The following is a 27,257-nucleotide window of genomic DNA, read 5'->3' as shown; positions in this document are numbered from 1 at the left end:
TGCTGGAACAATTAAAGCCGTTCCATCAACATGTTGCACACATTAGAGAAAATCTTAGAACTTGTTGTTAAAGGCCAGCTGTTGGAGTATTTGAATAGAACTCTTTGTTGATACCAGAACAATCAGGATATCGGGAAGGTCATTCTTGTGAAACTGCGTTGAATTTGGTGTTAGCAAAGTGGAAAGACAACTTGGAGCGTAAAGATACGACTGTTGCTGTTTTTTTTAAATCTGAAACGCGCTTTTGAAACAATTTCTAGGCCCTTACTGTTAACTACAATCAAGCGCTTTGGAATTACGAGAACTGCATATAAATTGTTTGAATGCTATTTATCTGACAGAACTCAACGGACTGTTTTTAATTATTCTGTTTCCAGTCCCGTGGGGAATAACCTTGGAGTGCCCCAGGGAAGTGTATTAGGGCCCCTTTTATTTATTATGTATATTAATGACTTGCTACTTGTTTTACGGTTTTGCGAAATTAATCTTTTTGCAGATGAAACTGTGTTATTTGTAGAGTTCACCCACAAAAATAACACTTTCGGATTCAACTTTAGTTAATTCACATGTGATTTAAATAGAAACAGATTTATCTAAAACAGTCCGCTCGCGTTTACGTACCGTAATCGACTGCCTCTAACCATTGAATTGGGTTCTTGAATATTGAAAAATATATAGGTTTTTAGATATCATCTGAAAGAGCTTCGTTTTCTGAGCACAGCGATAATTTTTTCGAACCTACACACTTTCATCTCGATTTTTAAATCAAGATTTCAAGCAAAATAATAACTTCACTGTTTGATACTAAACTCACAAACTGGCAGTTCGCTCCCATACAAAGTGACACCGAGGGGCGCTAATAAGGGGATTTTTGCAACTGTAATCGTACTTATTTAAAATAGTTCCAGTGTACCAAAATTGATGAAATTTTGGATTTGGGTTCCATTTTCAATGCAGATTACGAATATGAATTTACCTCAATACCCATAAAGAACCCAATTTAGCTGGTTCTCTCTTTTCTGCAAGGTCCTCCGGTAAGGGGCGCGACAATGTTAATTATTACAACTCTACATCTCTCACCTGGCCAAAAAAAAGTTATCTTATTATCAAATATACATTTATACGAAAATAAAAGTACTGACTCAAATATATTTACTTATCAAACCGAGCAGGCATTATTGTAGTTCGCTTAGGACGTTTGGCGGTGGGAGATTCTTCGTGAATCGAGCTCGGAGCTGAATCATCTGCGATAGTCTGTCGTGAATCGGAATCGGCTGTGTTTGGAATCTTCTGCAACTCCAAACCATCTCGATTGTGGACTGCTTTTCGCCAGTCCTTTTTTGTTGTTCGAGCAATTCGCAAAGTTCGCAGGATCCCCTGGTTCTGCCTTTCAACCAACCCGTTCATCTGAGTCCAGTACGGGAAACTGCGCACAAGTCGGTTATTTTTGCTAAGACAGTAGTCTGAAAATTCTTCGCTGGCCATTATCAGTGCGAATTGTCTCTGGGTATGTGTGTTCTTTAAAAACGCGCCCCAAAGGCTCGATAGTTTTACAAGCAGTGGTAGTCCTCATTTCAATGACGGTCAAATATCTACTGTAGTAATCAACTACTACCAAGAACGTCGCACATTCTTTGGCAGAGAAAAAGTTCAGTTCCAAATCTTGCCATGCACGATCCGGCATTTCTTTCCGATTCATTGGTTCTGGAGGTCCCTGCATGCTTACTGAAGCACAACCTGCACATTCTTGAACGCGGTGCTCAACATCACGGTCCATATAGGGCCACCACACTTTTTCCCTGAGATTCCGTTTCATTGCAACTGCTCCCGGATGACCTCGATGCGCGATATCCAAAGCTCTCTGTTGCAACTTTGACGGAAGAATGATTCGGTCGTCCCTCACTACAACTCCATTTTTCACACCCAATTCCTTTAAAATATTGATATGCGAACAAGTTCGATGGCCACACTTGCGTCGAAATTCATTTGACAACTCCCTTAAGTACTTCGTCGAGATCTTTTGCCTTTTTGATTTCATCCAGCGTAATGGCTGTCGGCCCTTCGCTTATCCCACAAACATAGTGTTCTGATGCTTCGTCAAATGGTGCATCTGACTGCGGCCATAGCCTCGAGAAGATATCTGAAATATTGTCGCATCCAGGAACATGTACCACCTTAAAATCAAAAGGCTGTAACCGCAATGCCCATGCCTCGGCTCGCGTACAAGCACGTTTACCTTCCTGGTGCTTTCCACCAAAAATATATTTGAGCGTCTTATGATCGGTAAACACAGTGAAGTGTACTCCGAACAAATACATGTAACTCAAAAAATTCTACACGTTTGATTGAAGTGTTTAAACACTTGATTTTTTAAATGCACAATCACATTTACTTTAAGTGTATTTCACCTTAGTTCAACGTGTTATACACGTTAATTTCTAATGTTTCAAACTTTGAAAAGTTGAAAATCTTTCACTATCTATTCAAGTATATTGCACATTGAATCACACTACTGTTCAAAACAGATGGATCGAAAACAAGAGTTGTGACTTTATCCTATCAACCCGCCTCATATATGAGAACAACCGTGGCACAGTGAGATCGAACGAAGACTCCGACAGCAGCACACCCCAACAGTCCATGATCGAATCCCAAATCAGACCCATTAAAAAGATATTTGAAAGCTCTGGCCTCTGAAATTTGTTTATATATTTGTCGATTCATTTTCAGAGTTGGTATAGTAGAAGTCGATAAAGTAGAATATTGAACTATTATGTGCAAAGCTATTGATATCACCATATGAGGCACATAGAATCCAAGTGTGTCACAATTCAAATCCATAGTGTTCAGGCATGGTTCATAGCGTAAGATTCACACATGAAATGGATGTGTTTCACAATAAGCGCAAAATTAGGTGTGAGACACATGATGGTGACGTGTGCAATTTTTTGAGTGTGGTTTGCGGGTAAACTCTCTTCGTCTTCGTAAGGCCCTTTGAGGCAAAACAGATTATCCTTGGTTTGTTCAAACTGTCTTTTTGGGTTAAAACAGCGCCAAGACCAACCGGGGATGCATCCACGTATAACTCGATTGGATCTTTTGGGTCAAAAAATCCCAAACGGTGTACGGTGTTCGAAAGCTCATTGCGCAGGTCATCAAAAGCTTTTTGTTGGTCTACACCGAATGATTCCACTTCCCCTCTGATAAACTGTCGAAGGGCTTCGGTTCTAGATGATAGATGTGGCCATAAACTGTCGGACAAAATAAATCAACCCCAGAAAACTGCGCACTTCCTCCTACGTTTCTGGCATCCTGAAGCTCCGAATAGCCGCAACTTTGTCGTCTGTTGGGCAAATTACATTCACGCTAATTTTGAAACCTAGTATTTCGAGCTCTTCCACTCCAAATAAACACTTTTCTTTATTCAGCAAAGCATGGTTTGCTTCAAAAACATCCAGAACCTTTTGAAGCCACATAACAACATCATCGATATAAACTACCACGCCTTTGATAACAGCAAGCATTTCACCATTATCCGCTGACAAATCTCGGGCGCACAATTAATGCCAAACATCAATCGCTTAAATCGCATTAGGCCCTTACCCGTCATAAAGGTGGTTATTTCACGCGATTCTAGGTGTAATTCCACATGATAGTATGCTGATGTAATGTCAAGCTTGGAAAATACAACCGCTCCCTTTAGCTTATTGAGAAGTGTATCGATAAGTGGTAGCGGATAATGTTCCCTCTTTATAGCCCGATTAGGGTATCGCATATTAATGCATATACGGACATCGTTAGTTCCCTTTGGAACTACCACCATAGGTGAGATCCACTCGGCAGAACCAAAAACGGGTTCAATAATATCAGTGTCTAACATTTGCTAAAGTTTTTGATTGACTTTCTCTTCCATCACTATAGGAATTCTTAGGTAAGCTATCTTCCTAGGGGGCACCGTACGGTCAATAGATAATGTCACTTGTACGTTGGGGAATTTCGGGAATGGAAGTTTATTCTGTTATTATTCTTTGAACCTCAAGCCCCACTTTCAAAACTTTCAGGTCCCCAGCCGTTCTTTTGCTGAGCAACGATCTTTGTGCTCCTTGAATGACAAAAAACTCAGCATAACTTTAAGGCTTCGTTTCATTTATCGTAACCCATGCTTCAAAGATGACCACAACCTGCAGTGGATCCTGGTAACTGTGTTAATTATCGCCCAAGAGTCTATCAGAAACTCTTGCAGTTGATCAATCAATCCCACGATAATTTCATCCCTCAAAGCATTGGTAGCACCCGCTTTCTTCCAGGAATAACGAGCTTTAGATTCTCTATTCCAGCCGGTTGAGCACTTCCTCGTAAAGTGCCCTATTTCACCACACTTATGGCACGTAGCATTTCGCGCAACGCAATCTTTCGACTCTCGCAGGTGTCGCCAAGAGCCACAACGACTGCATTCAGTGGCTGATCGTCCACTACTTTCCCATTTACGCTCACCCTTCTACGAATGTGAAGTAAATCCTCTTACTGGCATCGTCTTCCTTTCACAATCCTGTTTGACCAATGCTACCGCACCGTTTAGGGTTGCATTTTCTCCTTCTGTTTTACCAAAACTTCACGATTAATCACATTCAAGTAACAATTTGGGTTTTATGAGGGTTATGTAGAACACGATTTAGACTTGTAGACTGCTATAAAACCACGATAAAACTTGCAATGTTGCTTGGGGTTTACAAGTTCATCCAAATTCATGGTGCTCTCGAGGCCTTTGTCTCTCACTCTCTCGTCAATTGCGGTTATCTGCTGCAGCAATTCCTTTTCCTTACGAGCTTGAAAGTTACAGCATGCGGCTTGAGTGCGCAATCTCAGCATGTAACGATTAAAAGATTCTCCAGCTGTCTGTCGAAGTGAACGAAAAACTTCCAGTTCAACTCTTTCGTTCCGTTTTCCCACGAAGAAAGCATTAAGACGCTTGACAGCATTGTCATACTCTGGAACATCTTGTGGTGCGAGGGGAATCTTCACTGGCTCTGGATAGATTTCTCCCGAAACTTGTGCAAGATGATAATAAATTCGTTGCAGACCTCTTCCACCTCGAGCCAACAGAAAAAGGAGTTTTTCGTGCTGTGATTGTAGCTGTTTTAGTTCCAAAACAATTTCACAGGCTCTATGCCATTCTTCCCATTCTTGGAGAAGGCTAGAAGCATCAGTAGCATCATTAAATGGGGCCAAATATGGTACTGATTTTCCGAATCCTTCAGCAAGCTTCGAATCGTACCGGCTGCGCCAATTTGTAGAGTTCACCCACAAGAATAACACTTTCGGATTCAACTTTAATTAATTCACATATGATTTAAATAGAAACCGAACGGTTTTTAAAGCGCGCGTCTATATATTTTTGCCTTTATTCGTTCGCTATCGGTTGGCTAACTAAATTCACTGTGTCGTTATCTGTCTATCATACCTAGGAATTCATGTACTGTCTCTTCGTGTTCTATTCGTGTTGAGTGTTCATTTAGGTACTAGTAGTGTAAGTATTTAGTGAGTGTCTTCTATATGTGGTGAATGTATAACAGTTCTGTATCAACCAGTGTGGTAAATTCAACTTTAATTAATTCAACTATCGCTCAATACTAAAACATCCAACAAAAACAATTATGACTATCGTCTTTTATGGCTATCTTCTATTATGGCTATCGTCTTTATGGTAATCGTACCTATAGCAAACACCCATATGGCTAACGTATTGATGAATGTCCGGTCACCAAACGAAACTATATGTACCTGATGGGCGCATCACATTTTTCATAGCACATTTGTGAGCAGATTTTTTTTATGTTTGGAATATTTTCATACGACATTTAAAAGCATTTGCGGAATCTGGATGAAGACAGAACATTTCCCATAGGCGTTCCCACGTACATTTTGGTGCGCACATTTTATAAAAGGAGTGAACTAAAAACATAATATTAATAATAAAAATCGGGTAACCACCATGACAGGCTTCGTGTACATTCTTTACTAAAAATAGTTACAAGTAGAATTCACAGCCTACATTCAATTCACTGGATGTGTATTGCTTGCTGCACACTCAAAAGTATAAGTGCGACACCATTTCAAAATTTGACCTAAGGTACGCCAGGGCAAGTGAGAACGCGTGGTAAGTGGGATATAGTCATCTTTCACTCGTTGGGCTAAACAAAATTTTTTCTTCTATGAGCCCTTCGAAATGGAATCAGCACTATCAGAACTTATGTTTGAGTTCGATTTAGGTGGCCTGCAACCCAACTAATGGGAGCCCAACTAAAACGTAGCCCACTTAAAGATAGCCGAACGAGCGAAATGCGACTGTACTTCTGATGACCGTTTCCCGTTTTATCGCACTCACACCTAAGCATTACCCCGCGTTTTCACTTGCTCCGGTGTACCTAACTTTTTCGTTGGCTTGCTTTGACCATCATTTTTGAGTTGACCATCAAGCAACAAATGAGTCAAACACATCTCGCTTCATTAGTTTGCTTATAGGCTGAATAAAATTAGCTGAATTAATGGTTATTATAAATTATACAATCACTCCTTCTAGAATGTTTCAGCGATTACTATATTCCCTATGTTCACCGAATGGTCAATGTGTACTATTCGATGTCAAGTATTTGGTGATTCGTTAAGCTATACAACGTACGATTCACCGGAAAACTGTAAGATGCACCTTTTAGCAATGTTTTAAGTGATAAATAATGTATGCTTGAATCGAACAGACAACAAAAAGCTACATATGAACATTGATGGCGTATTGCTGACCGGTACTCAAGAGACAAAGGTCTCAATTACGGATCACTTTATCGAAAAGCGTATATCTGAAAGACTTGCTATGATGGTAATGAAAGGAAATAACGACCAAATCTTGGGTGTTCTCCGACGAGCTTTAAACCTGTTTCACCTTTCAATTGTCTTGAACATTGGTGATGGTGCTGAGCTGACAATTTCTATGTTGGATGCTGAAAACCAAGTCAAACACTTCAATGCCTCCGACTTTCAAGGAATTGATCAACAAATCGAGAACGCAAAACATTTTATGAAGATTGATAATCAAACATTCAAGGTCTGATAATAACATATTTCTGTTAGATAAACAAGTTTCAAACTCGACTTCATTTCAGGTTACTATGTTCCTGCTGGAATCCATGGAACAGCAAAGCAATGACTACGTTTACGACAATCCAATGGTTCGTTTAGTGAGCCTTCCTATTCTGCATGCAATGACCGGAATGCTCAACTTGACTCCAACAAACGTTGGCGATTATATGAATTATGGATATCGTTTGCCCAACGGAACATTTGTGGGAGCCCTCGGAGAAATTGAATACGAAAGAGCAGAGCTGGCAAATTCAAGAATTATAGCTCTTCTATCAGGAACCACCAACATACGATTCCTCTCTCCGTTCATGGTGCCACGGTTCATGTTCGTAGTGCCCAAAAACTACTACGAACATGTAAGGCGAGGAGTCCGTGTGATTGCATTGTCACCTGAGTTTATGGCTTTATACTTTTTCTGCCTAATTTGGTTCCCGTTGGGCTTCAAATTTTTTGAATATTGCGGTTCAAAGCTAACGCCTTCTAACCACCGTACGAAGACATCATGGACCTCAACGTTATTTGACACATTCGCAGCAATGAATAATTTGTCCGTCAACATTCGAGAAACATCATCTCAACGGATTTACTGGATGACTTTGATTTGGTTTCAACTGATCGTTTATAGCGTGTTTCAGGGCAATATGATCAAAGAGGTCAACATGGCCGATAATAGTCGTGATATTCAAACCATTCAGGAGCTTATGGAAAGTCCTCTGAATTTGTCCATAGATCCATCAATGAACTATTTTATAAATTTTAACGAAGAATGGGTAGAAAAGTACAACCTAAGAAGCCGCTTTGCACCATTAGAAATGGCAGCGGATAAGATTTTATCAAAACTAGTATTAACGAGGTCCTTTGCTGTTCTTTTCCCATATGACATAATAGATGATCTCGTTCCACGTTTCTGCGATGAGAAAACGGGTGAAGACCTGCTATATGTGATTCCTGAAGTAGCGTTCGAGTTCTACGCCGCAATGTACGTTCCCGCGACTTCGCATTTTGAGGAGCCTTTCAATCGCATTACGATGCAGTTTGTCGAAAATGGTTTGGTCAACTACGGACTAAGCTACCAGAAATTTAAATCACAATTAGCGTACGTTGCGCGATACCGAAATAGGAATTTTATTCCAAGCGAAATAGGAATAGAAACCATCAATTTGAAAGCGTTGACACCGGTTTTCATTGCAGTAGTAGGGTTTATTGCTCTTGCAATCACGGTGTTCTTCGTTGAAGTATTTGTGAATTGGATGTTCATAAAGCTAAAGAATGTGAGAAAAGTGAAATAGTGAAGTTGCGGCACCAGTTTGGCTCACCCCTCGAACGGATAACGTATCATCATGGAACGAGGCTATTTTAAATATAGTAGGTCGAGGTAAGATGGTCACCCTAAGATTGACCTAATGTTTACATTTGTATAAAGTTACTACAGGTATACCTCGATATAACGTAACTGTCACTTTTTACTTCCATCGTCAATATCTCGCTAATAACAATTGAACCATACAAACGAATATTACCAATAAATGGGGGATTATCTCAGATAGAGCTGGAATTAGGACCCAACAGCTTTTGTAAACAATAACTTCAATCGATGATTTCTAGAAACTCAAGGCTCGCCCACGCAAACCAACCTCCTCATCGGGTAGGGAAAGACTTTTTTCCGATGGTTATGTTGGTCTGCGTGGGCGTGCCTTTAGTTCCTAGAAATCATCGATAGAAATCATTGTTTACAAAAGCTGTTACGCCGTAATTCCAGCTCTATCTAAATCTGTCCGATGGTGATATTATTTTGCTTGTTTGAATGATAATGTGCGGGAAATCGACGATAGAAGTCAAAAGTGACAGTTACGTTATATAGAGGTATGCATGTATTCACATATTAAAATATTGTCTACTCTTATTTTGTTTATGAAAATTCTAGTGTTTTCATGGACTTTCACTCTATATTTAATGTATGTACATGTACATATGTACTTACATTAAATTACCTCTAACTTTTTTCATCAAAATAAATCTGTACAATGATGTGTGAAGCTTTTGTAGGTTTTGATATTAACCAATAATTTGTACCCATCTAATGAAGCTACAAAATAATTGTTTTCGACCGAATTTGATACCGAAAGTGTATCAAAAGTGCTTCGCAGTTAAGTGTGGTGAAATTCGTGCATTCCCGGTTAACTTTCAGTGGTAATTCCATATCACAAAATTGTTCATCGAGTTCCTTTTTTTGCCGTTCGAAGACGACAGGTTTGATTTCGCGAGAGTGACGTTTATTGGATCCGTTTCTTTGCACGAGTGTGTGTTTTTTTTTTGTAACCAGTGGTGTGTTAGTGTGCCTGTGATTTTCATTGCCTACCGGGAGGCCGGTTCACCGTGTTCGGATGTCACGCTTTCGGTGTGTAGTTCTATCGAGAGGCTCGTCATCGTGTGCGAGTTTGAACACGGTCCGGTTGGTAAACTAGCAGGGGAAAGTGCTGATAATGTGTTCGCCGTGAGTTTTGGTGGTGATTCGGTGGCCAACGTTGCCGTGAATCAGCGAGTTTACGGGTTGAAAAAGTGCTCGTCTGCTGGTCTCTCGCCATTGTCGGAGATTGTGAGCAAGCTGAAGGATGCCTCGTTGGATACGCCCAAGACTGGACGGGCGGTAGCTGGTGGCCGTGAACGGTTCCTTGGGAAATCACTAGACGCGAACCTGATGGAAAAATGATTCATCGCATATAAGTAGGAAATTTGCATTCTATACGATTTAACTTAAACATAATGCGATGTATTGTAACCAGTTGGTTAAAATCCGTGGATTTTCGTTTGTATGAGTTGTTGTTGTTTGGAAAATTCACGTATTTTAATTTAAAAGACAGAAGGCAACACACAGCAGTGAGAGGGTTAGTACCGCTGCAAAAACACTCGAACGATACTAAAGGGAGGACTTCTTGTGCTTTTGTACAACATGTACACCTCGTACCGTAAGCAAAACGGTTTTACACGGCTCGGCTCGGAAGTCAAGATGGCTTCCGAGCCTAATAGTAAATGATCCTCGATCGTCCGTCAGGGACGATTCCCTCAGGCCGGTGCCCTAATTGCCAAGAAGGGTCCCGTCTCGACTCGACCAAGGTGGCCATGCCACGGTCAGCCGATTTTGTCAACGACGGAAGACGCCTGCCAGCCAAACGAGCCAGCAACGCCTGCTGAGCCGTATGTGGCTGATGAACGGCACCAGATCCGCCATTCTCCCAAAGCGGCAACTACACTGTCTGCAGCCCGCGCCGCAAGTTTCCGGCCACACGGTAGTGCAGGAGCAGTCGTGTGGGCCAACGCCAGTGTCGCGACGCCCAAGCAAGGAGAATCTGCTGCAACAGTGAGTACCCTACCGTTCATAAACTCTCGCATACACGCCACATTTATGTGAAAACCCACACCCACACGCCACAGAAAAGGACAAATAAATGTTTTAGAAAATTTGAATATTCCTGTGTTTCATACTTTGTCCGCGTAGCCCCTCCGAATACCCAGTAACATGCCGGCCCTGCGACACAGTTCGTGGGTCTCATGCTACTGAGCTAGTTACCCGGGAATGTCTGGTCATGCCATAGTCACAGTATGTCATACTTATATGCGATATTGACTTAAACTGTAGTTATTTACGATACTGTCTGTACATTGTTATACGACTTCTGGTTGTCTGGGGAAATAATCTATACGTATGTAGGAAAACGGTTTGGCGAAGGCAGCTAGTCTTGCGGACGGTAATTCGGCCATGGCCGGTGGTATTGCTTAAGCGCGTTCAATCTTACATCTTTGACACTTGAATCGAACCTTCCGAAATGTGGAATTGAGCCGATAGATGGAGTAGCGAAGGCGAAATGCGTTGATTGCGGTTGTGTGATTTATGTGGTTGTTTTGATCGTGGTAGTGCTGCTGGTGGGAATTCTGGTCCTATTCTTCAAAACACCAGCTGCATCGATGTATGGTGCAACGCGAAAAAATAGGGCTTTGGAAGGTGTTTGCTAATATTCTGCGGCTGACTTCGAAGAAGAGCGATTTCATCGGAATAACAGTCGATCTGAGCTTCGCGATAAAGAAGATTATTTGCTTCCGCTATCTCGACCTGCTCCAAAGGGCCGATTGTGCTAGATTGCCCTTTGACTTTGTTGCGAAGATTCCTGATGAAGCGCAGGACAAATGCTGCTACTCGCTGTACTCGTTTCCAGGTCGAATATCTCTCAGCTGATATGACTCGCTCGATGGATTCACAGTGGAGAAGCAGATGAGGTCGAAGCTCAAGATCAGTCTCTCCAATTGCAAATGGTGCAAGTGGCCAATCTTACTCAGGCATTCGCAAAAAACAGGGCATATGAACTACCTACTGCTCGTCCGCTCGCATCCGCTCCCACTTCGTTCCATCGTCTGCCACATTCTTCCGCGACGGTACATAGCGCCAGTCATTTACATCCGTGGTCCCCAGAATTTCACCTATCATACACCCTACATACTGGCTGTAGCGCCGATGGTCCGAGTTCAGCCAGCACAGCAAGTTCCAGGTATCTGTCCAAAATTAACGTTTAGATACAGTGATAGTGTGCAATTCCATGACACTGTTCGACATTCGGACTCCTAATACTGCACCTTGAAGCTCACATCTCGGAGCGTGTGCATCTGTACTGTGGTGCTTGAGTTTGCTGAAGTCACCGACCGAAAACAACGACGAATCTTCACCTTCTGTACAAGCGGTAACACCTTTAGCCAAACCAACCACTTTTGGAAAAGTTTATCTGGAATTCGATCATCCAAACTACCTGTAGTAGAACTTTCAGGTTCATAAGAACATGCGCTATCAATCCCAACGGGTTAAAAACCATCATCAATGTGTGTAAAAGCTCCCTCTTTGTGGGAACATGAGTTCCTGCCAGTAATTCAGGACTATGTCGAGCAGAACGTAAAGCAATCAGAGTCCGTGCACCACCATAGACCAAACACCTTTTCGGTAGCCAGCACACTGCTCAAGTCCAAGCTCATTCCGTCTGCATCTGAGCTTGCTTCGATGAGTGATTCCAGGATTCTTCTAGAATTCTGATGTACTATTTTCACGTCTAAAGCAAGTTGAATCGCCTCATCTTCGGATTATACGCTCACCAACGTGTCATCCACGTAATGACACTTAACGATGGCCTCTGCTGCTACTGTAAAATCGAGCATGAGAAGCTGCAAAAACATTTCGCGTAGATCACCACAAAGAGCAACCTTGGATTGCCTGAACTTGTGTAATACCGCTGTAGGGGAACTGAGTTGATATGGGCCTTTCACCTAGCCTACGGTTTCCTTTCCGTACTGTCAACGGTTGCAGCATCTCACTCTTGTATTTTCTGCCGACATCAATGACTGCTGAATTTACCACACCCATGATATCCAATGAGAAGTAATCTTTCATCATTTGGTAAAGTTCTTCGTCATTTTGGCAGTCACAGCGGCCAGTGTGGAAAAGGTGAAAGTTTACAAAATTACTTGCCGGTTGTACTTCGCAGCTCAGGTATGTGATTCACCCAATCCTTGTTTTAACTGTTACTGGTTGATTTGGACGAGACCCAGAGCTCTCCCATCCAGAGCTGGTAAATATCACGGCCGTCATGTTACGATGAGAAAACAGGTCCTCTCACTATCACGAGACGAAACTACCTATCATTAGCTTTCTTGTCATTTTTCAATGATCAAGCACTCATGAGAATTTTTCTTATGCGATTTTCACATCAACATTTCTAACTGATTTAGATGAATTTAAGCAAACAACCGTATGTAATCGGTAGAGTGAATATATTTTTTAAGATTTCTCTGATACAAATTACTTTAATAGGATTAAATGAGCTGGTAATTCCGATGATCACAACACTATCACCAACAATCAATACGAAACTAACGATTTTAAATTGGCTCACCACTTTAGTAGCCTATTGGTCCCAAGCAAACGATTAACGTACCCTATTCTAGTTGAAATTCTATTACTACACTATGTTTGTTTTGATTCGCTATGAAAGTTTGACAGATAACATCAGGGGTGTGTGGATTCATTCAGAACATGCAGGGGTGAGTGAAATAGCTTGGGACTGCTTGGGACCGTTGTTCTGGTACTGAGTGAGCCAAAAATAATAATGATTTTCTTCGGGACCCAGTGGTCTTAGAGTTACCTCTATGCTATCACGTTCTGTCATGACAAAAAATTCGATGAGATTTTGAAGAAAATCTCTTTCATCGTTTTCTCATCCAATGATAGTGACAGAAGTATCTATGTAAATATCGCGTGAGATGTTTCATTGAAAATGACATTTGCCAGCTCTGATGATGGGAGTCCCATCATTAACGTTTGCCTTGGTAAATTCAACTTTTGCACTGTCTGAACTCCAGAAAGCGTATATTTCTTGTTGGACCTTTCAATTCCGGATATTTTCAAATCCAACTTGCGTGAGTTTTCTTCCATCTGCCGCGTATCTCCCGTCCACTTTAGATAAAGTGGCTGCTTGGTTCCATTTATCTTCAACTGCTCCAACAAATCTTCCTCCATCAAAGTCAACTCTGAACCATCATCGAGGAACGCATACATTTGGATTCTTGTGTTGATGCCATGTAGAACCACTGGTACAAACCTAAATACTATATCACTAGTATGTGACTGATGAAAATTACAGTTCTGGACGGGGGATTCTAAGGGATCTAAGATGGCTAGCTATTCATCATCCAATTTGCGCATCCATTGTTATTTTAAAGCCAAGATATTCCTCCCTTCAGTAACGTTACGTTGTTGTTTGCAGCGGCACAAACCCTCTCGCTCTTGTGTGTGTCTACTGTTTTAGGTTTAACAAAACGTGAATTTTCCAAACAACAACAACTTATACAAACGAAAATCCACGCATTGTAACCAACTGGTTACAGAGTGCATCGCCGAAAAGGACGAGGTAATCAAGTGCTTGCGAGAAAACAACGAAGAACTGCAACGCTTCATCGAAGAAAGCCGCTTCAAGCAGAACGATCCGCTGCCGGAGAACTTGAACACCTCCTTCGATGGGTTGGAACTCAGCTCGGGTGGGAGTAGTGTTGGTGCATCCGGCAAGAGCTACAGCATCAGCCCGGAAAATATGGCCCAAGCGGATGTGCAACTAAAGGAGAAGGTTAGCGGGGACATTTTGGATTCGTTTGGTACAAATTGGAAGCGTAAGCGCGATGGCGCACTGTTCTCAGCTTAGGCCGTACCGGGAGGTTGTCTGGGACCTCCCGAACTTGGTAGTGACGGTGAATACACCACGAACGGACACGAACTGTGAACCCGACAGTACTACGATAGAGGAAGCTAGTGATAGAAGAGCAGGAGACGACAGATCCGACGAGGTTAGGGCCCCAAAGGGGGGAAGAAAAAGGAAGCAGCTGGCAACAAAGGAGGAGGAACCAAGAAGGTCAAAGAGAGCTAGAAAAGAAAAAAAGCTCGAAGATTATTACTATGACTAAGGAATTGTATAAATTGAATCTTGAAATGTTTGACAATGGTCTATTTTTTTATATAGAATTTGTTAACTTTCGAAAGGGGAAGAATTGTTGTTTACGTGCACATTTCACGAGATACGAAACGTCAATTGACTAAACTATGATTATAAATCTTAAACTGGCAACACGGCCAGCTGCATAAAAACACATTGAATACATAGGGCTGGGTTCAGTTTACTCTGGAAGTACAACTTTTATTTCGGTTCCGCAGTCCGCCTAACATGCCCTTTACTTCGTTTGGACGTACATAAAAGATGGTAGATCAATTCGTTCCGCAGTGATGCATTGTAGATGAAATCGTGTACATAGCATGCTTCTATTGTACTACATAAGTTCTCATAAGTTCCAAACAGGACATACAAAACCACACTCCCCCTGGCTCCACTTTCATGTGGATACCAGGACACTGCGGAATTGCCGGAAACATAGAAGCAGACCACCTCGTAGCCATTGGACGAAGTGGCCGACTCGCCAACACTTCGGTCCCCAGACAGGACCTGAAAATTTGGATCAAGTCAACCTCACGACGGCATGGGACCGCAAATGGTTCACCAGGAGAGACCTCTTCATTCGGAAGACTAAAAAGGTAACCCTTCCCTGGACGGATGTCCCAAGGTTTAACGACCAGAGACAACATGGGGAGCAGCAGTGGCGGAAACTTCCGCCAAAGATGCGACACCTGCAGAATAACATTGACGGTCGAGCACATACTAATAAATTGCCCGAGACGCCCTTCAAAACGACGGTGTTTCGCGAAGGAGACCGGAATCTACAAGAGAGTTTAATCCATATATATTATTACAGTAGGCCCGGCATTCCCTGCCGGTAGTGGGTGCGGAGGCAGCTTCTACCGGTGGGGTTCTGCTGGGGTCCTCAAAACAAAACAGAAAACACGAAAGATGACAGCAACATAGAACAGTTAGGCAAAATAAGTTCCCCTCTGGAACCGCAACCATCATTCAACTCCGTAAAATAAAAACTCTGTACCTTCTCTCCCTTTGGGATACCCCCTGTCCGGAGACGAACCAGCCCAGGGCTAAAAGTCTCCTTAATAAAGATATATGTAAAAAAATAGGTTCCAAAGGTCACTACCGTCTCTAATTTATCAATGCTCGGAGGAGGCAGTGCTCGAATCTGCTTGGTGATCTTCAAGGTCAACATCACTCCCTCCACATTCGACGGATGCAACAACCGACATCGAGCAGCTTCCATCGCTCGACCTTTGAGACATTTTCGCAGTCGTAACATGTTCTCCTTGTTCGCGAACCCACACATGTCTGTAGACGAACTAAACATGGAATAGAAAAGAGGCCAGTCCTATGGGTTGCCGTTGAACTCGGGTAGCTCTTTAGGTACTGCCTGCCGTGCTGCCAACTGACTGCGATTCAATAATCCACCCATCTCATTTCCAATATTATCCATATGGTAAACTCTTCTACGTTGAGGTGTGCCCTGTCTTGGAATCATATTCACATCAAAGATCCAGCGGTGTGAAACAAACGGGTTTCCTACTCCGCTCTAATCTGCGGTCAAACACCACAGCTAGCTCTCTCAGGGCAAACTAGGGCAAAAAACGATATATCGGCACTTACCTTACACAAATAGACCTCACAGTAAACGAGTTGGATGTATTAAGAGAAAAACGTGGTGGAATTCATCTATGCATTATTTGTATAATTTCACACGATACATTTTCGTTGGCTAGCATTCGCTGCGGCCGTTCGACGGGTGGGTGCCTTGAAGATCTCGGTCGGACTGATAAACCGTTAGACATGGGTGGACTTAGCGTGCGACTCGCCGGTCACGATGGTGGTGGTACAGCTGCTTCGAACTTAATCTCATGATCACGGTGATGGTGAGCGATGAACTTACGAGTGCGATGCGCCGATCGCACCGGTACTGGTGAGCGGTTTCGTGAACGCTGGGGTCGTGGTGGCTTCGGGGCGGTTTCAGTGGGGTATTGCCGTTGGTGGAGAGCGCTGGAAAGTCTGGACTTTATCACTCTTGGTCGATGATAGCACGTTCGACGAGGTATCGTCACCCCCGTGGGATGATCGACGACAGTGTAGCGGGACCGTGTGTTAACGGGCGGTCATGGCGGACTCAAGCGGACACTAGTTTGTCTGTATCACTGGTGCACAAGAAGTGGATTTTTCCGAGGGGAAGTCGCACAAAAACTGAATCGGGCATGCGTCACGCTACCGGACCTCTAGCGGTACCAGACAATCACTGCCGGTCCAAATAGCCGCGCTTTCGGTCCAAAAGACACCATTCCGCGATCTTCCACCTCATCAAATCGCTATCAGCGAATCCAAAAAAGAGGCCTCCCCACATGTGTGGCACTCCTTTTATATCGGCGACTCTCGCACTCACATCCAGCCAATCTCTCTCACCATACAACGCATCTAGTCCATTTCCTCCGTACCGGGTATTCAGCAAACGCACGGTCTCGTTAGTAGCGATCAACCTTGTACCTATTCAGCGGTGAATTCCTTTTTCCTTTATTTAACGTCGGTCTCTGTTCCGCAATCTAGTGCCAATCACCGACGGACATCGATTGCCATCCATTGACGGCAATCAAATGTGCAGGAAGGCAGCTCCACACCTGCGTAGGATATCGCACCCATTCACAACACACATGGGCCGGGACCAACGGCTTTACTTCCCTTCCAAAGGAAGACGTGACCAGAGATTTTTATGCCTCAGAAAAATCCCACCGACCTCAGCTGGGATTGAACCCAGACCCATCGGGGTGTTAGAAAGCAGTCACGCTTACCACTACACCACCGGCGCCGGCCAGTGGTGAATTTCGTTGTGACGGTTATTCTACCCTACCTAGTTTCGTTTCTTGAGAGTGATTTTTGTATGGCGCGTTAGGTTTAGTTGTTTTCTTAGCTATAAGGAACAGAAATTAAAAGTACATTAACTTGTGGCATCGACCACCATCTTTTATCATTAATTATTTTAATTTCTGTTGGGGTTTTTAGTAGTAAAATAAATCTGTTTATATAATTCAAATAGTTTAATAATTCAGTTTGCCTAATTTTGTTTTTAAGTTACCCTAATTAAATAATCACTCTCACTTCCATGATCGATTGCGCAAACGGTTACAGTCATCACATAGAGGTAACTCTAAGATTAGAAGGTCCCGAAAAAACGTGCTCAACTTTTTGGCTCAGCTCTGGTACTCTCTTCGGTCCCAAGCTAATCTATGCACCCCTCGAAACATAAGAAAATCCACAAACCCCTCTTTTTATCTGTCAAACTTTCATAGCGAATCAAAACAAACATAGTGTAGTACTAGAATTTCGACTAGAATGGGCTACGTTAATCGATTTGCTTGGGACCAATAGGCTAGTCAAGTAGTGAGCCAATTTAAAATCGATAGTTTCGTATTGATTGTTGGTCATCAGGACCCGATAATCCAGCCGTGCTACATAACTAGCATTGGAAACGTGTCCTGTTGTCTATCGGCGACAACATTCGCCTGTATTGAACTATCGATCATGGGACTCCATTGGAATGGTTACTTGAAGGGAGAAACGGAGCGAAACAAAACATGTTTTTTTTTTGTGTGTCTTCGGGTCTATCTGGAAAGGATTGGAACCCGTTGGTTACAGGTGGATTGAGGATGTAGATCAAACTCGAGCAGAACCACCGAGACCACGAAGACAGCCAATAGAGGAAAGATATGAGAAACTGATTGAAGTTGATGATCGTCATTTCGTCGACGGTAATGCTCAGAAATAAAACAGAATAGTCGAGCAGTTGCAAATTGGTGCAAAATAGTGCTCGAATAATGAAACTGTTACTCAGCATTGTGAGGAGTGCTGGTCAGAAGATCCTTTTCTAAATAAGTCAAGCAATATTCTAGTAAATTTGACCATCATGAATGCTACGGTTTCATAAACTAACTTACAATCAATCATTTTTGTATTATTTTTTCTAGGATGTTTCAATGATTTCTATATTCCCTATGTTCACCGAATGGTATGTGTGTACCATTGCATCCCGTGTATTTGGCGACTCATTAAGCTATACAACGTACGATTCACTTGAAAACTGTGAGATATACCATATTGCAATGTTTTAAGGACAAGGTTGATAGAATGCACATCCGTTGTGGATTCTATCAATCTTGTTCTTTAGCGGATACTGATTTATGCTTGAACCAAATAGATAATAAAAAATTACATCTCAACATTGATGGCGTATTGCTCATCGGGACTCAAGAGACAAAGGACTCGAACGCAGATAGCTTCACTGTACAGAACCTCAAAAGCCTCGCAATGATGATAATGAAAGGAAACATTGATCAAAACGTGAATGATCTCCGACGGGCTTCAAACATATTTCATCATTCAATAGTCTTAAACATTGATGATGGTTCTGAGCTGACGTTTTGTGTACTGGATGCTGAAAACAATGTTAAATGCTTCAAAGCTACAGATGTTCAAGGACTCGACAAAAAACTCAAAAACTCAGAACAATTTATGAAGCGGAACACTCCAAATTTCAAGGTCTGATCAACGAATATGTGGTTGATATCAACAAGTTTTTCTAACACCACTTAATTTCAGGTTACAATGTTTCTGCTGGAATCAATGGAGCGGCCAAACGCCAGCTATGTTTACGACAATGCAATCGTTGACTTAGTAAGCCTTCCTATTCTTCGTGAAATGACCAGAATGTACAACTTGACTCCGGTAAACGTTGGAGATTATATGAATTTTGGATACCATTTGCCCAATGGAACGTTTGTGGGAGCCCTCGGAGAAATTGAATACGAAAGAGCAGAGTTGGCGAATTCAAGAATTATAACTCTCCTGCCAGAATCCAACAACATACGATTTCTTTTCCCATTAATGGCATTAAAATTTAGTTTTGTAGTACCCAAAAACTACTACGAACATGTAAGGCGAAGAGTCCATGTGATTGCATTGTCACCTGAGTTTATGGCTTTCTACTTTTGCATTTTAATTTGGTTCCCGTTAGGCTTCAAATTTTTTGAATATTGCGGTTTGAAGCTAACGCCTGCTAAGCACCGTAAGAATACAACGTGGACCTCATCGTTATTGGCCACATTCGCAGCAATGAATAATTTGTCCGTCACCATTCGAGAATCATCATCTCAACGAATTTACTGGATGACTTTGATTTGGTTTCAACTGATCGTTTATAGCGTGTTTCAGGGCAATATGATCAAAGAGGTCAACATGGCCGACAACAGTCGGGATATTCAAACCATGGAGGAACTTTTTGAAAGTACTCTGAGTTTGTCCATTGATCCGTCAATGGAAGCTTTTTTCAAGTTAAGTGATGAATGCATAGAAAGGTACAACCTAGGAAGTAGGATTATACACTTAGAAATGGGACCGGTTGACATTTTATCGCTGCTAATATCCTCGAAATCGTTTGCTGTTCTCTGCGCACACGATATTATTGAAGACCTCATTCCACGATTTTACGACGAGAAAACGGGTGAAGACTTACTGCATGTGGTTCCTGTAGTAGCTTACGAGTTCTACGTCGCAATGTACGTTCCCATCACTTCGCAATATGTGGAGTCTTTCAATCGCATTACGATGCAGTTTGTCGAAAATGGTTTGATCGTCTACGGAATAGGTCACCAAAAGTTTAAATCACAACTGGCGTACGTAGCGCGCTACCGAGATCATGATTTCATTCCAAACGTAGTTGGAATGGAAAAGGTTGATTTGAAAGCATTGACACCGTTTTTTCTTGCAGTAGTAGGGTTGTTTGTTCTAGCAATTGCAGTGTTTTGCGTTGAAAATGTTGTTAATTGGATATATACGAAAATGAAGCACTAAAAAATAGTTGAAATCCATCTAATTTATAATGACCATAATAAATAAAAATAATTATATATATATCAAATACAAATCGTGGGTGGTGTTGTAATAAAACATAATGAAATGTTGCACCGCACGTATATTCATAATCTAAGTGCGCGCATCGCAGTTTCGCGGCACACCGGCAAATTTCGGCGTGGACTTAGTGGTACCTTGAACATTTTGGTATTAATTTTTCAAGCACAAAAGCCCTCCATAAAGCTCAATAAAATCAGTCTCTACTAGGTCTTTAACAAGTAGCCATTACCCGGTCTTGAACCAGGTTCCAGTAGTTACACTGACTAAGTCAATCAAAGAGATATCACTTCCATGGTTGAGTGATAATGATACCGTACGAGATACGTTGTGAAGTAAATTCTAATGGATCCAGACATTTTGTAAAACATGGCGATACGTGGCTTTAATCTGCAATCTCCGTGATGTTAAGAAGATGTTATTAAGGGCCCGAGGAAAACAAGCTAGAGACATCTTGACTGTTCGAATTTATAGTAATTTATGAGTTTTTAAAACGGACAGATCTGATGATTTAGTAGTTAGTGTCATCTTGTGTTCCCCCAAGTTGTTAGCTGCCCATCGGTGCCCCTATGTCTGTCTTTTTCATCAGTATGTCGTTTAGTTCGAAATCAAGAGTACATTGCTCTCCAAACCTTGTGTTCTCAATCCCTACCCTGCTATCCATTTGTTACAATTTGTTATCCGTAACCTCGAGATAGCCACGCGTAATCGTCCCCCGCTTTACTAACGTTAGTTTTAAGTAATTTTGTAATCTAAACAATGAATATCGGCTCCGCAAAGCTACGGAAAATGCGCCTGGAAAAATAAACGTATTATAAAAAAAAGTAGATGTTAAAGCATCAATATCTCTCCTACCCTCGTAACGGAGAAGATGGGCGTGGCCGGCAATGGTAATTGTCATGTTTTTCTTTCGGCCTAACCTTTGATCGGAGGACTATTAACTACAAAATAATTCTCCTTAAGCTATCAGAATAAGAACGTTTAAGTGAATACATGACATTCAGCGTTGCCAGTATTCCAGATTTATCTGGATTTTCCAGAGTAGTCCGTAGAGGACTACCGGTCAAATCAGTGTTTTGCAGATAGATCACTTAACCATGAAAAAGTTATAAATTTTAGAAAAAAAGTCATTGTTGAAAAAAAAACGATTCTTTGCACTGCCCTAACAAAGCAATGATCAGATTAAATATAGACCCGGAAAGCAGAACTTTGCAGCAGATAGCCTCTCAAGGGTCCTAGTCGATATTAAAGGAAAAAAGAAATGTTCGTTTATTCTTTTGGTTTGCCAAATCCGAACTGCTGTGCCTTCCGCTTAACCCCTTCCATTAAATTTTGCACTTCGACCTTATTCGCCGCCGAACGCCAGTTAGATTTAAACTGCTGCTCGTTTTCCATGGATTTATTAGTTTTTTTTTTCTTTTTGAGATTCCGTTTGACCAAGGCCCAATACTGTTCGATAGGGCGGAGTTCTGGGCTGTTGGGAGGGTTGTGGTCTTTGGGTAACACAACCACGTTGTTCGCATCGTACCCCTCGATTGCCTTTTTCCCATAGTGGCAGCTCACCAAGTCCGACCAGAGCAGCACAGGTCTATTATGTTGCTTTAGGAATGGTAGCAGCAGGCACTCTTGGACGTACATCTCTTGATTGATGGTTCCCGTAGTAATGAAAATGCCGCTTTTTAGACCACACGTGCATATGGCCTGCCAGACGAGTATTTTTTTCGGGAACTTCGATAGTTTAATGGTTTTGAAAATTTCCACCTTCCTTTTTCCTGATGCGGTATAAAACTCCTACCCTGAAAGCTGCTTGAAATCCGCCTTCACATGACGAAACTTATCCATGACGACACAGTCGAACTTTGTGAGCAGATTCGTATACAGCTTTCGGGACCGCTGCTTTGCCGACGTGTTTTGTTTGTAATCTCGGTTCGCCACCTTCACCTTCATAAACGTCGACAACCCGGCTCGTTTCTTGGCTCGCTGCACAGTAGTATGGGAGACATTGAGCTTACCAACGACGTCCCGGATGGAGAGGTTAGGATTTTGCTTATATTTCACCGTCACCTTCTTCGTCGTCGCTGCCACGTCCGGATTACGATTGCCGCCGCTTCCTTGCTTCCTGGCGGCCGACAGACGCACCTCGAACACTTTTCAAACATTGGTCACGGTCGATTTGGCCACATCCAGCAATTTTGCCAACTTGGCGTGTGAGAACGTCGGATTCTCTTGCTGCGCGAGCAAAATTTTGACACGCTAATCCTCTTGCTTGGACGTCATTTTGAAAACTGGAGAGCAAACGGTGCAAAACTCGTCATAGCAACCATTGTATATACACTCAGCTTCCAAATGCAGCATTTCAGGTTTTTTGTTATGCACACACTTAGAAATACCCAATCTTACACGTGACGGAATCCATCTTTGACATAAAGGATGATACGTAAACTAACATGTAATGTAAAATTAAGTGCTCCGAAACGCGTCTTTTATGCCTCAATTTTATGTCAAAATTGACGCTCGTATATGTCAGCCAAAAATGCACCAATTTGAAGTTGACCAATTTTTGCGCGTTCCAGACTTTATATGTATTTAGTGAAATATTTCAAATTATATGCTTCGTATGCATACTAACTGGTTTGAAAAACATAAGTAAAATAATTATCCCATCAAATTTATTCAACGTTCGCTGAGCTGTGTCGACCTTTCACCAACCAAAAGGCATTCGCTAACTAAAATGCATATCATGAGTCAAACCAGATTACCAGATAATAAAAAATAATTAAAATACATCAGTGCTCATCCGGTTCATGTCAACAAATTGAAATTAATTTTATACACTGAGTATTTGTTTCATTCCATTTTTCACTAAGCTAACGTCTACTGTAATCAAGCGGCTTAAGACCAATTTCTTGACCTCTGCTCAAGCCTAAATACTGGTTTAACTAAATGGGTACATTGGTCCTTAGCGATATTGGCATTTATATGTCACTAGCTGAGTGTGCCCGGCCTTGCTCGGGATTCAATATTAGCTTAAGTTTATGTGCTGATTAAACAAAAAAGCATGCTTTATTTTACGTAGCTCCCTTCCCCCACCCCCTATAATTAAAGGAGCTACCCCCTATGACCATCTATAGCAAGGAATACGTATGCCAAGTTTGGTGGAAAACGGTCTAGGCGTCGTGTGCCTGATTTGTTTACCTGTGCACCAAACTTTGTTCGTTATAGTTTACCACCACATATTAGTTTTTGTTTTATTTTTCAATGCTCCATGAATTCGAGGTACATATTCTCAATTACTTTATTAATCACTACGTAACGTAACATTTGAAGGGTCTATCATCTTGTGTAAACAAAACTTGTTTGGCCTTTTTCGCGCTAACCGAAGTAAGAGGAATTTCAAAACTTAACTAATTCTCCTTTTTATCACAAGGCTAATTCTTTCGACTGAAGAGTAATGAAGAATATCCGTCAAACACTTCCGAAAACATTTTTTGATACAAAACAGTGCCAAAATCTAGAGAAAATTCATGAAGTTCCCTGGGTAGCAAACTTGAATTAATCACCAACACTATCAGAATGAACCAGGAGAAGCTCATAGTTTTGACAGGCGCACCGGCGCATCCATCGGTAATTGAGAGATTTACAACTGACAAGAGAGTGAAAGCGAGCTTTTGCGCTCTCTTTCTCCATTACTCTCTTTGCCTGCAATCAGACATTCAAGTGCACAGCGAGAAATGCACGCTTTAGGCACCCATACATCACAAATGTTCTTCTAATTTAAACTCACACACTCAAACCGGTCTGCAAGTATGATAACGTTCAAAGCGTACCAGACTGCTGTTTCCGTGTTGCTCCCGTTTGACGCGTGACTGCTGAAAGTTTCAATTACAACTAGTGGTGCAAACCGCCATGTATTGTGGAAAATTTGTGGTATGTTTTAAGAGGTGATAGAAGGTCTGCTTGGCTTACATCAGGCTTTGACCATTCACAAACTTGCCACTCGCCACCAAAAAAAGTTAGCTTTTAGGTACACTATTTAACGAGTTTGTCATGGTAGTGATATTGACATGCTTAGAAATCAAAGCATTAGGGATTAGGCAGACCACCGCAACTGAATTTAATCCTTTTTGAAGAAAACCAAGGTCGAAGATCTTATTAAACCACACTATAAAATAGTGTATTCATGGTCACATGTGGTCTGGAGAAATGAAGTACAGCTATAATGTGATCATCAAATCTATAAAAATCTTAACGCATTTTTTTAAATTATTAACACCTGTGTCGTACACAGGTTACACATGTGGACGCGACGCCACTGCGTTCCACAGTTATGCTGCAACATACATACTCAGAAACATTGATTTTCATATACACACCAGAGATGGAGGGGTCTCGAACCACCATATTAATAAACATTTTTTGCCTTCATAAACCTCCACATGCCAAATTTGGTTCCATTTGCTTGATTAGTTATCGAGTTATGCAGAAAATTCTGTTTCATTTGAATGGGAGCCCTTCCCCCCCTTACAGAAGGGGGAGGGGTCTTGAACCATCATAAGAACCTTTTCCGGATCCAAAAACCCCTGCATACAAATTTTCACGCCGATCGGTTCAATAGTTTCCGAGTCTACTATATAAGGGTCAGACAGACAGACAGAAATTATAGATTAATACTCCGAACACGAAGCCTTCGGTAAAATGTGTAACGGAAAACTTGCAATGTTTGAAAAATCATAGCTCAGTAATTTATTGCCAAATTTCAAATGTATTGCCACCATCTGAAACTACGTGCTTTAAAGGATTATTTGGTATCAATAGATTTAACATCGATCGATAAATTGCAGAGCAATGCTTTTATATATTTAAAAACACTTAATGTATTTATTGTTCTTGCTCGGCTTGATATATTTCATTCAAATGTACAGTAGTTTTAAGTTACTATTTCATGTGTTGTTTTTCCTTCACGGGGTTTGTTTTCTATGTGTATTTATAAAAAAAAACAGACTGTTAAATTATATTAAACAATTTGAAGCACATATAAAGCAGACTTGAAAACATATATATATAAATATAAAAAAAAAACCATATAACTAGTCACCCAGCACTCTTTTTTGAATCATGCAAGTCTTTGCATGTAGACAATATAAGAACCAAAAACAAAAGCTAAAAAAAAAACAATCTCGTAAACACACATAATAAAAGTGGTGTACGGTTTACTAGATTCCTATTACTGTAAATGATAAAAAAAAGACGGTACTAAAAACTATTGAATGCTGCTTCATGGGAATAAATGTTGAGACATCTCGATGTGCGGTATAAGAGGTGAGGAGAAAGGAAACTAGTGGACTCTTTCGTTCTCGCGTCTGCTTATGCAGCAACAGACGTGACGTCACGTCTGCTGTTGCATAAGAACACCGTCAGAATGAAAGATTCCACTAGTTTCCTTTCTCCTCACCTCTTTTACCGCACATCGGAGACATCTCACATCTCACCATGGCAAACAATGCGTCTTTGTAGTTCCGGAGATATGTCAAAGGAGATGGAGGAGGAGAGAGAGGAAAGGACGAGGACTGGAGCATCTAGGAGGCTGAGAGGAGATGAATTGTAGAGATCGGAACAGTTGAGCATGGTCCGTCGAAACGAGCAGAAGTGCGAAAAAAAAACTATATCTGCTATCGGGTGTTCAAGTGACAGTGGTTGGTTGAAGGTCATGAGTCAACCTTGATGAAGTAACCACGAAGTCAGTGAAGTGCGATACCGGGGTACTATTACGGCCCCTAGCCTGGAGGATACAGCGTGGAAGACTACGATCGTGTGACTGTACCGATCGGGGGCGTCAACCTCGGCGAGTCCAGATCATTCGCTGCAAGTCCGGCGTGTTCGAACTCCTCTTCGGTGATTTGTGTGGGGAATATCCATGGAATTCCCCCCTGGAACGTCACCCGGAGGGTTACTGTTGGACATCATTCCAGGACGGACCACAAGTAAGCCCCTGCTCAACACCCTACGGTGCCGGTGGTCAACGACCCCAACCGCTACTTCGTTGGATCACACGTGACGTGACGACGGACGTTTTGGAGGTTAGGGCCCATTAAGGTCCGGTGGGTCCGGTGGGTCCAACCCCGCTTATTGGGCTCCTGACCTATGAGTTCACTTTCCGTCGGCGGGCATACGACGAACCCTCTCAAGATTACCCCGGACAGAAGAAGCATCGGGCGTAGTCACAGGCGGTAACCAGGAGCTGCCCGGAGACCACGTTTTTGGCATGTAACCGGCATTCAACAAAGGTATGAGTTTTGGCCCCATCGGATGCAGCAACGGCCGCAACGAGCTCACCCTCCAACCTATGTATCTTCACGCAGAAAAAAATATTTTAAACGTAATAATATTTGACGTAAAATCAATAAGAATTTCATTTTGTTTTGGCTGCAAAAAGAAATCATTATTGTTTCAACAATCCAGTATTTTTGTTCCTCAAAACCCATGGATTGTTAAATCAAAAAGAAAATCTTTTCGAATTTACAAGAGCTTTCATGGTTTTGACGTAAGCTGTCAAATTTGGCAGCTGGGTCAACAATAAAAATATGTTTGTTTTTAAAAGAGATTTCTTGTTGATTCAATCATATTTATTTTATGAAGTCTGACAATTCACGCAGTAGAAATAAAAATATGTTTATTGATTCAAAAATCCGGGGTGATTTGAGATTTGGG

At 41.8% G+C, this 27,257-nt stretch overlaps 1 protein-coding gene across 1 annotated transcript; it reads left to right on the top strand.

The window, feature by feature from the left end:
• The first annotated feature begins 7,163 nt into the window (after positions 1-7,163).
• Positions 7,164-14,366, top strand: LOC135700444 (uncharacterized). The gene is made up of 3 exons (XM_065220967.1): positions 7,164-8,230; positions 12,594-12,661; positions 14,056-14,366. The coding sequence occupies exons 1-3, from the start codon at positions 7,164-7,166 to the stop codon at positions 14,364-14,366; spliced, it is 1,446 nt and encodes a 481-aa protein (XP_065077039.1).
• Positions 14,367-27,257: the final 12,891 nt, after the last annotated feature.

This window comes from Ochlerotatus camptorhynchus, unplaced genomic scaffold, assembly GCF_037179485.1.
Source record: "Ochlerotatus camptorhynchus isolate MF236.1 unplaced genomic scaffold, CSIRO-AGI_Acam_v1.1 ptg000136l, whole genome shotgun sequence".
NCBI classification, from domain to species: domain Eukaryota; kingdom Metazoa; phylum Arthropoda; class Insecta; order Diptera; family Culicidae; genus Ochlerotatus; species Ochlerotatus camptorhynchus.
The sequence above is the reverse complement of the archived record's forward strand: the minus strand, read 5'-3'. Positions and strand labels throughout refer to the sequence as shown.